The sequence below is a fragment of the Erithacus rubecula genome (genome assembly GCF_903797595.1).
Source record: "Erithacus rubecula genome assembly, chromosome: 4".
In the NCBI taxonomy this organism is placed as follows: Eukaryota; Metazoa; Chordata; class Aves; order Passeriformes; family Muscicapidae; genus Erithacus; species Erithacus rubecula.
The window spans coordinates 38,465,443-38,479,699 of record NC_136686.1 but is presented as its reverse complement, the minus strand read 5'-3'; the positions used below and the strand labels follow the sequence as shown (position 1 = coordinate 38,479,699).

Sequence of the window (14,257 nt, the reverse complement as noted above, 5' to 3'; positions counted from 1 at the left end):
GAATATGTGGTGTCATGGAATATCCTTGAATCTCAGTGAATAGTAATTTAAATATCAGTCTTTTCTCAATCACATGTCAGCAAATCCATTAATAAGATGGAACAGAAAGCAATCTACTGATATTTTTATTTTAATTTTCTTGTAACACTTTTTGTGGTAGGTCCTGGTGATAGAACAGAAGAATGAGGATGGAACGTGGCCAAGAGGTCCTTCAACTCCTAAGTAAGTTACGAATTCCCTTTACATGATTAGTTTGCATATTATTTTGCTTAATGAAAAAGTTTTTAAAAGTGGCATTTTATTTTGAACATCACCTTTCAAATATTTTAGATAAAAATACACTTGAACATAATGTTGTAAGTGCTGTGCATTGTAGAATATTGAATAATAATGGTGAATTCTTGCATATATGTTGCTTAACTTTGTTGATTTCAACTAAGGATGTACATTATTCTGCTTAAAAATGGGAAAAAAATCCACAGTGGAAAACTGTAAAACTTAGCATCTGTAAACTGTAAAACTTAGATATCTGTTTCAAAGCACAGTGTATCTGTTAGGTCAACACAGATTTTATCAGTATTTTTTCTTATATGTAAATATTTTCATGGACAGCTTGTTCCTTTTGTCTCTAGAGCATAATATTTACCCATAAAGGTTGTTTAAATTGCAGGCTACATTACCATCATGTGTCTCTTACTCTTTGTTGGGCTGTCATCAGTTAATGCAGGATGATGTTGGTTTTTTTTTCTGTTTTACATGTTATCAGCAGCACCTTGATAATGGCAAGTGAATATAAAGAAAGACTTTAGTGTTTTTCTTTAATTAATTATTTTTAATATTATTTCCAGTGTCTAAATCATGTTCTCTTGGTTTTGAAGAACAGTTGGAACCATGTAATTAATATGATGTCAGCCTTACAAATAGTTACCTGTGTTTTTTGCCTTCATTGACTGGTTCTTGGTCATACTTTGATTAAAAAGTTTGAGTTCTTTTAAGTTCTCTTTATTTCTTTTGAGATTATCTATGTATGTAGATAAGTGTCACTGTTGTTCTAAACATTTTTATAATATCATTGCTGATTTGAAGGACTGTATCTTCAGTGTTTATCTCAAACACTTATATTTGGAACACTAGTTTCCATTAAGTTATTTAATGAAGTCTGAGCTCAATGTAAGTATGAGCAGTACAATCTTGCTTAGCAAGATGTAACATATTGAAGCAGTAGAAATAATGGGATGCTGAGTACTTGAAGTTTAATCTAACCTCTAAAAGCATCTAGTAGGAATTTAAATTCTTAGTCAACTTTTAGATGCATCTTTCAAAGGTTAAAAGAACTTACATAACTCACTGTCATAGATTCTTTTGCAAATTTTGGTTAGAAGGTATTCTGGTGATAGTATCTACTTTTATTCTGCCAAAATTCTTTTCCATTTTATGGAAAGCACTCAAGAGCAGTATATGAATTAAAGAATATCTCCTGAAAAATTTTGATCTAGGGACAAGTGAATGCTAATTCAGTATGCTGGTGTCAGGGGATTCTGTAAGTAAACCAGCAAATTAGGATGAATGGTATTGCTGTGAGGTTGGGGCATGGTTTTGAGATCTAGTGGATATGAGAAAATTGGAATTCAGTATTCAAGTGCACTGTAATAATGGAAAGTTTGCAAAATTTAGTGAATTCAAATAGCAGATACCAACACGCTGCATCTGTTTAAAACTTCATGAACAACCCAATAAATGTTTAAAAGGTTAGAAATATTAAACACTCGCTTTGGAGTTTTCTGTGTGAGGTCAATTAGTAGTGCTAGTTTGTCAACACAAGTAGCATATATCCACATGCCTTCCTACAATTATGTCATTGGTCATACACTGGCTCACTGCTGAAATTAGTAGTGCTCTTTGTAGTGCTTCTTTTTCTAGAGTACACATTGTAAACAAATTCTGATATCAAAATATGAAAGGCCGTATTTAGAAATGGCAACATAGAGGATAATGAAAGATGATAAAGCTTGAAAAGGCAGGATCATTTCAGAACATGAGCTAAGCTTTTCTAGAGATTCACAGAGTAGTTGAAGTTGGAAGGCATCTCTGCAGATTCTTTAATCCAACCCACTTGCTCGAAGACAGGTCACCTAGAACAGGTTGCTTGGGACTATGTCCAGATGGGTTTTGAATATGTCCAAGGATGGAGGCTCTGCACCCTTCCAGGAAAACCTATTCCACTTTTTGATAACTCCCGTTTTGAAACAAATTCCTTACATGTACAAAGAGCAGCCAGTGCTTCAGTTTCATACCTATTGCCTCTTCTACTTTCAGTGGACATGACTTAGAAGGGTCTTCCTCCATCTTCTTCATTCCCTCCTACTGGTTATTTATATACGTTGATAAAATTGCTCTGGAGCCTTCTCTTCTCCAGGCTGAATGGTCCCAGCTGTCAGCCTTTCCACAGAGGTCAGATGCTGCAATCCTTGCTCACCTTTGTGGTGTCTCACTGGATTTGGTCCAGGATATCTCTGTCTCTTTGGTACTGGGGAGCCCAACACTCCAGATGTCTGTGGCCAGTCCTGAGCAGAAGAGAAGGATCCCCTCCCTTGACCTGCTGGCAGAGTAGCACGCTGGCCCAAGGTGGTTGTGCAAGGACACATGCTGGCTCATTTCCAGCTTTTTGTGCAGGTGGTTCCCTGCCAAGCTGCTTTCCATTTGGTCACCTGCCTGCATACCCACCTCCTTGTCATGTATTGGCTCCTGGCATTGCTCCTCCCCATGTGCAGGCCTTTGCATTTCCCTTGACTGGACTTCATGAAGTTCCTGTTTGCTCATTTTTTCAGACTTTTGAGGTCTGTCAGAATGACAGCAGAATCTATATTATGACAATTTAAAAAGAGAAACAGGAAGATGGAAAGGTGTTCTGCACATTTTCCTTGCCTTTTTTTTGCAGAAGCATAACAGCAATTTTTGTGTTGCTTCTTTTGGCAGTTCTTCTGTATTCCTACTACAGGTGATGAATGCTGTCAGTTTTTCATGAGAAATGTGTTAAAGGTGTGAGCATCTTTTCTTTTACAAGAAAAAAACTTACTTTGAAAGTGACCAGATTGGAGCCTCAGTTCAGTAGAGGAAGGAACACTTTTGAAAATTATAATTCTGTTTTTCTTAAGAGTATAATGATCTTGTACAAGAAAAAAAATTGATTATCATCATAATTGTCTCTCCTGAAATTAGAAAGAAGTGATTTTAAGTTGGGATCCTTTTCGTGTGGGAGCAGAGATCATGTTGTGCTTAATTCTTTAATTAATTAGTTACCTTAACTTCTGCTCTGTGTTTAAGCTTGTCATTGCTTGCATTTATTTTATGTGTACTGTTCTTCTAACTTCTGAATTTACTTAATTTTGGAAGCAGTTGTAATATCCACTGTAACACCCTGCATGATTTAATGATATCTGCTATCGTGTCATATTTTAACACTGTTTGAAATGTTTGTGGGTCTTGGTTTTTTTTTGTCTGGAAGTGTCTGAATTCTTAAACTGTGACCCTGTTCACAGGGTCAGTCAGATTTAGGAATAGCTGGATTTTTTTTCTTTCTGAGAGGTTGTTTATATCAGCTACTGGGATTTTTTTTGCTCTGAGAGGTTAATTTCTATGAAACTTTCTTCTGGAATGTCTTAAATGTCACCTACTCCCAAAAGAGCTATTGCTTAGTAATGATCATTTTTGCAGAAAATCTTGTTACACTAACATGTCTGTGAGTAGCTGTCTCCTCAGTTTGATACACATGACAAACTTATGCAAACATACAGATGCCAGTTGTTTTTGTGGCTTAGTTGCTGCTGATTCCAGTATTGAATGAAGACTTGAGTTCTCTGTGCAGATTTTAAAATTTTCATCTGTGTCCTTATATGGGAAATTATTCTGCAGGCAGAAAAAGCAACTAATCCTGTTTGAATTTTTTACACTAAAAAATTAAATATAAATTTTAAAAATCCAATATTGTATTTCAAGTGACTTAAGCAACTGTACTACAAAATCGAGTTACTTATATTCAGGAAAGACTGTACATCACTGAAAACCTTTTAGCCAATCTGTGATTATAAAACTTAAGGAGAAGCAAGGAACTCAAGTTTTGACATTCCATGGATTACCAATTGAATAGCCAGGGTTTCTGTTAGTTTTCTGTTAAGAAGTTGTTACCTGTTTGTATGCAAATATAAAAGCAAGTTAGGAAGGCATGCAAAGGAGCTGTAAACTAGTGGGTTATTTCCTTCTAACTTTAAAATAGTGTTGTAGCTGGGATTTTTTAGAAAACTGAAAAACAAATTTTAAATCTACTGAGCCATCCTATTCTTTAAAAATGCTTTCTCTATGGTAAAAAACTTAGAATTTTTAATTACCTGTCAATCTGTATTTCTTTGTGTGTATCAAAAGTAATGGATTTCATTATGATACTTTTTACATTTAGACATCATTGTGGAATAATCCTAATCAAATAGCTGGCTACTTAGCATAGTTTACAGATGGCCCCCTGTTAGCTTTAAAACAATTTTCATGTGTTAAAGGGAGTATATTCTTAATTAGGTGGGGCGGTTTTCAACCATACAAAAAGGTGAGACTGTACACATTTGTAGTTTAGTTCTTTTTCTCCATGTAATAATGAATGTTTTCTTAGTTTTTGGGGTTTTTTTGGTTTTTTTTTTTGTTTTGTTTTGTTTTTTTTTTGTTTTTTTTTTTTTTTCTGATTCAAACTGTACATCTTTTAATCTTGAAAAAGCATTAAAGGCCCTTTCTTGATATTTTTCTTTTCCTGGCTTGGACACCATAATGTCTGTTAAGAGAAGGGAACAAATGGATGAAAGATGTTTAGCAGTCCTTTTAAAAATTATAGAATGCCCATTTATCCAATTTTTTTTAAGTAAATTTATCCATGAATCTTCAAAGGAAAAAATGTGTTTGGTTTTTTCCCCTGAGCAGTTATTAAGCAGACAGATACGCCTTTCTACTGACTTTTCTGTAAGAAAGAATTGTGATGTATAGAGCTAACTAGGGAATTACTCTGAAGTTTTAAATGGTATAAGCAGGAGCTGTCAGCTTGTTTGTCAGCCAAGAGCTAGACTGCCATTTGCTGATAAATAATAATTGAGATAACCATGTGTGGGAGCTCCTGTGGGTAAACACCAAACATTGATCATGTTCAACAGACATTTTCAAGCTAGTTTAACAAACACGTTCATTAATATGCAATTATTGAGGGTTGAAAAATGTTTAACAAATGCATGTCCTGAACATTAATTTTTTTGACTGATGAATGTTAAAATATCAACCTTTTTTACTGCCAATTCCCCAAAGAAGTGTGATTAGCTGAATTAGTTAAGTTTGTAAGAAGAGAATAGTCTAACTAAAGCTTGCTTTAAAATTGGATGCTAGCCCAATCATAGCTATAGCCTCAAGGAAAATAGTCCTTGATAATGGAAGGACCTCTTGACATAGTCTCACCTAGTTCCCCGACTCAAAGCATGAGGAAGCTGTAGCAGATTGCCTAGGACCATATCCAGGCATATTCCCTGTTCAGATGGAATTTTTTATTGTTGTTGGTTTTTTTGTTTTTTTTGTTTTATACACATAGTCTTTTGTACTTTCAGTGGGCACCACTGAGAAAGTTCTTGCTCCATCTTCTTTATTCCCCTCCCATTGGGTGTTTATATAAGTGATACATTTATGCTGGAGCCTTCTCTCCTCCATGCTGAATGGTCCCAGCTCTCAGCTTTTTCACATAGGTGAAATGCTGCACCTTTGTGATGTCTCACAAGTCTTGCTGCAGAATGTCCCTTTCTGGTACTAGAGAGCCCAGATGTGAACCCAGCACTCCAGGTATCTGTAGCCAGTTCTGAGTGCAGATCACCTCCCTTGGCTTGCTGGCAATGCTTTTCCCAGTGTAGCATGCTGGTCTGAGGACACACTACTGGCTCATATCCAGCTTTTTGTCCAGCAGGACCCCAGGTGGTTCACTGCCAAGCTGCTTTTCCATTTGTCACCTGCCCTTCCGGGGGTATAATTAAATGGTTTTCAGTCAGTTTCGCTGTTTTATCTGCTTGTCCATGAGGGTGTTGCAGGAGACACTCTCAAAAGCCTTCAGGAAGTTGAGATAAACCACACCCATTGCTTCCCCCTCATCTGCAAAGGTAGCCTTCTATGAAGAGACAGATTACTGTCAGGCTGGTTAAGCAAGAGATCTACCACTGCTTTCACTCAGACACTTTCTCTTCACTTCTGACTCAGGTCAGAAGCTCCTTATCCATCTATTCAGGTTCTTCTGCTGCCTTTGCTTGATTTTTTACTTCTCTGGATGGACCATTATTGAGCATAGAGTGAACTTAATGATCTTAGAGGTCTTTTCCAACCTAAATGACTCTCTGAATATCAGCCAGCTCTCTTAGGGCCCCCTCTTCTTTCTAGGGCTGTATCCATGGCACTTTTCCAAGCAGATCCATGTAAAGGCTAAAGTCTGCTCTGCAGTAATCCAGTATTCCTGTTTTCTGCCATGCACTCCCTCAGGATCTCAAATTTCGCCATCTTAAGGTCATTTTGGCCAAGGCCCCAGCCTTTGCATTCCCAACTAGTTCTTCCCCCTTGGTTTTAAGTATCAGAAGCCGCCAAGAAGCTCTGCTTGTTGATTCCTCAGTTGCCTGCATCAGATAATCGTCATTGTTGCATCCCAGAACCTTCCTGCATTTTTTGTGCCCTGGCATGTTATCCCATCAGCAGGTCCCCTGTAAAGACTAGGGCCTGTGAGTGTTCTCTTATTGTTCTGAAAGTCTTATCTGCCTTTCTTTATCCTGATCCAGTCAGTCTGGATGCCTCCAGAGGTAAAAACACTCTTTTAGCTGCAGTTGTTTTTGCTGATGTCCGAGTTTATTTTCTTGCTGTTGGTAACTAGGGGAATTCTAGTGCAATTTAACGTAGTGTTAATGAAATATGTGGGCAAGTGAGTATCTAACGTGAGTTACCATGTATTTTGGCATACTACAGTGAAGTGGGTTTTATTAATCTGTCTTTTGCTGTTAAAAGGCTAAATTATAATAAATAAATTTGTAGGAGTTGTTTTTTACGTCATTAAAAAGTTACTTTTCAAAATTGCATGTTAGCTTTTACTACTGTTGTAGCTATGTTGAGAAATTGTTTTACTATTCTGCATTTGAGAAGCAAGCCATTTACTGATTTAGTAGACCTTAATTGGCTTACTCTGATTTCTTTTAGCTTTTATATACAGCAATTTTACATTGCGTTTTAAAATTTAAAACTGTATTACATTTGGTTTAAATTATATGAAAGCTTTAAATTTTTTTTGAGAAGTTAAATTTAAGTTTCAGATTTTTCAAATCAAATAGCTGCTTCTATAAATGCATGTATGAATGTCATAATTTAACTATTGTTCTGAATTTAATAGGTTTAAATTGACTTCAATTAGGTATCTTTTGTGGACAGTCAATCTTTTACTTCTTTGAAGACAATATTCAAAGAGAAGGATTTAAATTGATAAAGGAAATTATCAAGGAATGTTGATCAGAATATTTGCAAAATTAACATGTTCTTCATGTCGTGATACATAGAACAGTTTAGGTTGGAAGGGACCTTGAAAGCTGATGTAATTCCTTCTACCTGCCATGGGCAGCTTTCAGCTGAACCTCAAACACTTATGGGGTGGTCCATCCAGGTTCTCTGCGTAGCCTGTTCCGGTGCCTTACCACCCTCAGAGAAGAATTTCTTTCCAATATCTAATCTAAACATACTCTCTTTCAGTTTGAAGTCATTCACTCTTAGTCCAATGACAACATGCCTTTGAAAAACTCCCTCTCCAGCTTTCATAGCCCGCTTTAAGAGCTAAAAGGCTGCTCTAAAGTTTCCTCAGAGCCTTCTCTTACCCAGGCTGAACAGCCCCAATTCTCTCAATCTGTCCTCGTAGAAATGCTCCAGACCTCAGATTGTCTTGTGATCCTGCCCTAGACTCACTTGAACAAGTTCATGTCCTTATGCTGGTCACCCCAGAGATGAACACTGCACTCCAGGGGGTGTCACAAGACCAAAGGAGAATCACCTCCCTTGTCCTGCAGGCCCTGCTGCTTTTGATGTAGCCCAGGATATAGTTGGCTTGCTGTGCTGTGAGCTCACATTGCTGGGTTATGTTGGGCTCATCCACTAATATCCCATGTTCTTCAGGGCTGCATTCAGTCCATTATTTGCACAGCCTGGACTTGTGGTCTGGATTGCCTTGACCCAAGTGCAGGACCTTGCATTTGTTATTGTTGAGCTCATGAAATTTGCAACAACACATCTCTCAGGCTGGGTCCCTCTGGATGGCATCTCTTCCCTCCAGCATGTCAACTACACAACACAGTGTGGTGTCAACAGCAGGCTTGGTGAGCGTGCACTAATCCCTCTGTCCATGTTACTGCTAAGCAGGACCCGTCCCAGTACTGATCCCTGAGGAGCACCACTAGTTTCCATTTGGATACTGAGTCACTGACCACAACTCCTTGAGTGCAACCATCCAGACAGTTCCTTATCCATCAGTGGTCCATCTGTCAAATCCATGTCTCTCCAGCTTAGAGACAGTGTCTAATGCTTTGCAGAAGTCCAGACTGATGATGTCAGTCTTCCCTCATCCATCTAATTAACCCTGTTTCGGAAGGCCATCTAATTTGTCTGACAAGATTTGCCCTTAGTTGGCAGCATGTTGGCCATCACCAATCACCTCCTCGATCTTCCTGGCTGGGTGGCCCATAGCAGACCCCCAGTATAACACTTGCCTGTCCCTGCCCACCATTTAATTCTTACATATGAGGGATCAGGGATCTCTGAGAGAAGCTTCTGAGAGGTTCTGCTGCCTGTCCTTCCTAAACAGCCTATATCCTTTCATTCTAATACTCCAAGTTCAGTAGCCATTTATTTGCCAGTGATGGCAATAGGATAGGCATATGCATGTCTTCAGCTCCTCTTGTGTTTTCCCCATGCTTGTGCATTTCTATGGAGGTATTTTACATCAAAACTTGGGTGCTGGCTGCAGTGGATGGAATTCTTCTGTGCTATACGTCAGGTTCATTACTCCTGTCCTCTGAAACCTTTCCAGGCTCTGGGCAGCAACTCTTGCTAGCTCTGGCATTGAATTGGTGTGAGTGGTGTGGGTTGAGGTTCGCCTTCCCCAGCAATTTTTCTTTTGGAAAATGTTTATTAATAGAAAGTGGAAAGTAAATGTGAAAATATACTTGGGAAAATTTCCAGTGTAAAAATGTTTATTTCCTTATGGAGTTTAGTTCTTGAAAGGTGTGTCAAAAGTCCTGAGCATGCTGAAGTTCTTCTCTAAACACAGAGATGTGTATTTTAAAGCTTTTTAATGATGCCAGAACTCCAGTGCAATTGGAGTTACACAGGGCCCACAAAACAGGGAAGTTATGCTGTCTTTTCCTTGCACGCCTGTAAGATTTGCTCAAGAAAAACGTACTGCAAGATAGTTGTAAGTATCATATTTATTTGTTACTTCAGAGGTCTTTGTGATGAAAATAATCAATATTCTGGTATGCTAAAGTAGTCTTAAACCATGGGAATAAGCCATAATGTTTCTACTTTTGACAGAAAAAAGGTTTTTAAAAATGTAGTGTTGTGTGTAATATCCTGAAATTTTCTAACAATATTACTGGGACAGTTTTAACTAAATGGTTCCATGCTGCTGTTAAATTAACCTTGAAGTATTTATCTTAATCACTTTCATGTCTCATCTCAAAATCTATTTAATTTGAAATGAAAAACTAATAAAATTCTCAGATTAGAAACTTTACATTTTAAGTTTTAGAATGGCAAAAATACCTACAGTCACATTGCAAGCTGAAAACAATTTTTTTTAGCACAATGGCCTGTGCTTGCTTTCAGTTTTTAATAGCTCTGTTTCTTCAAGTTATGGAAGTTTAAGTACTGTGAAGTATTTCAAGTTTTAAAGGACAAATTCTGAGGCCTGCATGTCCTGGGTATTTTTAGTGCTTTGCCCACTTTTATAAAAGTATTTCTTTTCCATGCTTGTTTACCTGCTTTGTTCATTAATTATCTTTTTTTTCATAGTTTTTACTACCTCAGCATTTTTGTCTAATTTATCATTTTCATATTTTTAAAGGTCCCCAGGTGCATCCAATTTTTCAACTTTACCAAAGATCTCTCCATCTCTATCAAATAATTATAACAACATGAACAACAGAAAGTAAGCAATATACCTTAAAACATTATTTAATTTATCACCTCCATGTGATAAAAACAAAGTTCAATGTTTTATAACTCCTAGCTTAAGGATTTTTAATTGCTTTGCAATATTTGGCTTGTGAATTGTTATTGGTTACTGTTTCACAGTGTAGGTAATGCTGACATCAAGAAATGAAACAACATGAGAGATGTTTGCAACTCTTCAGCAGCGAAGACACTAAAAAGAATTTTGAGTGTTGTAAGGAAAGGCATAGACTTCATTTAGAGATTATCATTCTAGAAATAAACTGTTGCTATTATTATCCTGCCTGCATTTAAATGGACAGTGAGAAAAGTATAGAGTACTTATGGTTCATAGCTCCTAAGATGTTAGAGCAACATATGTGGCATCACATTTTGATTTCAAATCATGACAGCTGAATTGTGTTAGCTGCAATGTAGCCAGCATCTTAACTTCTGTTTGTTAGTGCTAGAAGACTTAAAAGAGATCAGACTGTGTGCTCTGTGTGGAGACCCAGAAAGGCATTCCCAGTTAGAGAACCAGAGCAAGCCCTGTGCCCTCTCCCTGTCTTTCGGTTACTCCCCTCTGTTCCCATGTTGGCCTTTTCACCCTAACCCCACCCTTGGGCACCCCCTGTCCCCTGGTAATTGGTCCCTAAGGATTTCCCTGCCTGCTCATCCCCTGGCAAAGCCTGAACACCCCCCCCCCAGGCCCTTCACCTTTGTTCCCTGAACTCTGGATGCTGCAGACCTGTGGCTGAAATAAACATCTCTGTAAAACCCTTACAAAGGCTTTTCTGCTCCTTTACTCGCCTTCACCCCAAGCAACAAGATGCAACACTTGACTATTACAGTGAACAAAAGCTTAGTAAGAGACTTACCACTTTTACATGCTTTCTCCTTTATATTCTGAATTAGATGGCTTTTTCATAAATAATGTGATAAAACTCTAAAAGAATAGCTTTCGTATTGCATCGGCCAACTTTGTGTTTAAGTTTCTGTTGTTATTGATACAACTGTAAGAAAAGTTGGTGAATGTAGAAAAACATGGAATTATTTCACTTTAATGGATAATGGAGCATCTTTCAAATGCTTGAAACCAGAGAGCACTCATCTTTAATGCAAGCTGGGAGGAAGTTGAAGAACCTTATTCTTAAAATTCATTAAAATTTTTAGTATTTTTCTAAACATGCATTTTGTTATCACATTTGAAGATGTTAAATATTAAAAAGGTGGCTTAAATATTAAATATACAATATCTTCAAATTAAATACTGCACTTATCAGAAGTGATTTTTCCTAAGGGGTGAAGTTTCACTTCTGCTTCTACCAACTGTTAGTAGCCCCAACTCTCACTCTTGAACAGTTGAAATGTAATTGTTGTCTATTGTACTGTGTGTGTGAATGTGTAGTAAATAAGAAGAGTATTGTATATATGATTGTGCAAAAAGTTACATGATCAGAGCTGAACCTCCAGATGAGAACTAATTTCTTCTCCACTTTTTTAAGCAGAAGGCGGTGCTATTGCCTAACCCAACACTTAACAGTGACTTTTTTTTTTTTTAGGGAGCTGTGATATTTAAATCAAGCCATCAAGACTTTATTTTTTTTTTCTTGTTTTTTTGTTGTTGTTGTTGTTGTTGTTGTTGTTTGTTTGTTTTGTTGGTTTTTTTTTAACTTGAGCTTCTTGCTAGTGATGTAGTTATTTTTTGGAGACACTTATGAAACCTGCTGCCAGCTCTTGCAGCCTTTAAAAATAGTTTGTTCATGTGATTTACCTGATTTTAATTTTATTCTTTGGTTTATTTTGGAGCCAAAATGTGAGCTTTTAGAACTCAATAAAAAATTCTGGGTTTTGAAGGTTTGTGTTTGTTTTCTTGTTATTTTACAATTTATGATTGTCAACAGAAATAGGTCTTTAAAAGAAAGTCATAAAAATTTCAGATTTGATCAGGAATTCGTCCTTTTAAGTGATTTAACTATAACTTAAACATTTGTAAGGCAGTTAATAGGTACATGTGTTCTGTAGTTACAAAATACCAGTAATTTTTCTCTTGTATATCAAAACACAGTACATCTGGATGCTGTGTAAGACGTTCAGTGCAGAAGTATATGGTTTTCCTTACAATGCAATAATCCAATTATGATGACTTTAAAGTATTTTAGAAATCACAAATTAATAATTTAATACAAGATGTAATGCAGATGAATCTTTAGCAGCACTTATCTCAGTCTATGTTCAGTGATGAAGTCATACTGATTAATACACTTTGTACTTTAAAGTACATGCTTTTGCATTAAGAATTTTTAGCTTCTGATAGTAAATGGAAAGATACATCTCTGTATTTAAGTTTGTTATATAATTGTGCATTAAGAATGTTCCACTCTTCTTGCAAATATTTCATTGTCTAAGAACTTATTTTTCATTAATTAATACTATCTTTGTTATTTTCTTAATTAGCTACTTAATGTCAGCTTTGTCTGGAATTTATTTCCATGCTTATGCTTCTGCCTTATTGCCTCTTGTATCTACATGTCCTTAGTACATTAGTGAAAGTATGCATTTGTGGCTTTCTAGGATCTGTTGGCATCTCCATATGGGCATGAGTTGTGATCTAAAGGAAATACCAGCATTTGTTTTGAAGATAATTTTATCTGGCAAATACAATGTATAAGGCAGAAAAATCAAACAACAGGTTGTGTGCATTAATGGTCAGAAATACTAGTCATTGTAAGCCTGCTTTTGCAATTACTAGAGCTCATCTGTAGAGTACAAATTATGTTAAAAATCTGAATCAGGTTTCTTTGTATGGTGCATATTTCTGTAATGTTTTTCTAACCCAGGAGGTGTTCTGTGTAAGAGTAAGCCTCAAATTCATAGATATTTAATTTTGTGTGGAGGTAGTCATACATTAGGTACCAGAAAGAGTGCAAATTTTATCCAGTCTGAAGCCTTCATTTCTTTAAATGTGAGTTTGCATTTGATGGAACAGAGGATTCCAAACAATTGATCATTAATGTTCTTTTGCCTTTATGGGTGATCTTGTAGCAAGAATAACATAGGATTAGCATAATACATGTTAGTGGGTTCAGAAGAGCAGGGAGAGTCAAGCATCTTTTAGGTCTTACTGGAATTTCTGTTTATTGCTTTTAGTAAAGCAGTACATTTCATATCCCATACGGTGTTTTTTAAATTATGTGGGATGAGGATTAAAAACACCTGAACAGGGATTTTTCTTGGGGAATTTAGTGTAAAGTTGTTCTATTTCCTTCATTTGTAACCATGGCTTTAGGCCCCTAAAATGACTTATTTGCATCATTTAGTGGTGCCATTGTGTTAAGACAGATAGCTGGCAGCTTTGTTCATGTGCTTGGTATATTTCAATATGCTTATTCTAAGAAGTACAAGTGTTAATTGCATTGCATTAACTCTAGAAACAGTTCCTTCATGTTGGACCTGACTCATAAGCAAATATTTTGACAAAGGCAATTTAAATAGACTGTAGTGTTATCTTTTGCTCTCCAGACAATGATGATGAACAAAAATAAAGATGATAATGTTTGTATAGTGACATGGCCCTCTCCTGCTGTTTCAGGTGTCTCTAAAATCTAATGAAACCTGATAATAGGTTTCTTAAAGGGTCTGGTCACAAAAATATATTGGCAGTCCATTAAAATGGTTGGAATGTTACAGAGCTCAGTAAGTCTTCCAAACTTTAAATTTTCTGGGCTCATTCTTTTAACTCAAATTCCTTTTTATATATACCTGTTGGCACATGGCATTCCACTGTCAAATTGTCTTTTCCAAAACTAGTGATGCTTTTCCCATCTTCTCTGTTCAAAATCCATGCTTTGCAAAACTAACAATATAAAATCTCGTTTGGAAACCTCCTTTTATCATTTTTGCAATTTCAAGAACTCTGTTCAAGGGTCTGAAGATGTTTTCATGTTTTCAAATCTTGCTTTACTTTTGTGAAGCAATTTTTTCTAAGAATTATTAGTGTTTTCTTTCTGTTGCTGCTCTT

The 14,257-nt window shown here is 36.5% G+C and overlaps 1 protein-coding gene across 5 annotated transcripts in view; it reads left to right on the top strand.

Moving 5' to 3' along the window:
* The window catches only part of USP15 (ubiquitin specific peptidase 15), a 60,459-nt gene that overhangs the window by 24,482 nt on the left and 21,720 nt on the right, over positions 1 to 14,257 (top strand). For 3 of the 5 annotated variants that reach the window (XM_079305308.1, XM_079305310.1, XM_079305311.1), the window contains 2 exons: positions 161 to 222; positions 10,151 to 10,234. In XM_079305308.1, coding sequence (XP_079161434.1) covers positions 161 to 222; positions 10,151 to 10,234 — 146 coding nt within the window. Of the gene's footprint in view, positions 1 to 160; positions 223 to 8,253; positions 8,406 to 10,150; positions 10,235 to 14,257 lie in introns of those variants that run through there. The other 2 variants (XM_079305312.1, XM_079305309.1) reach the window with 2 other exon arrangements.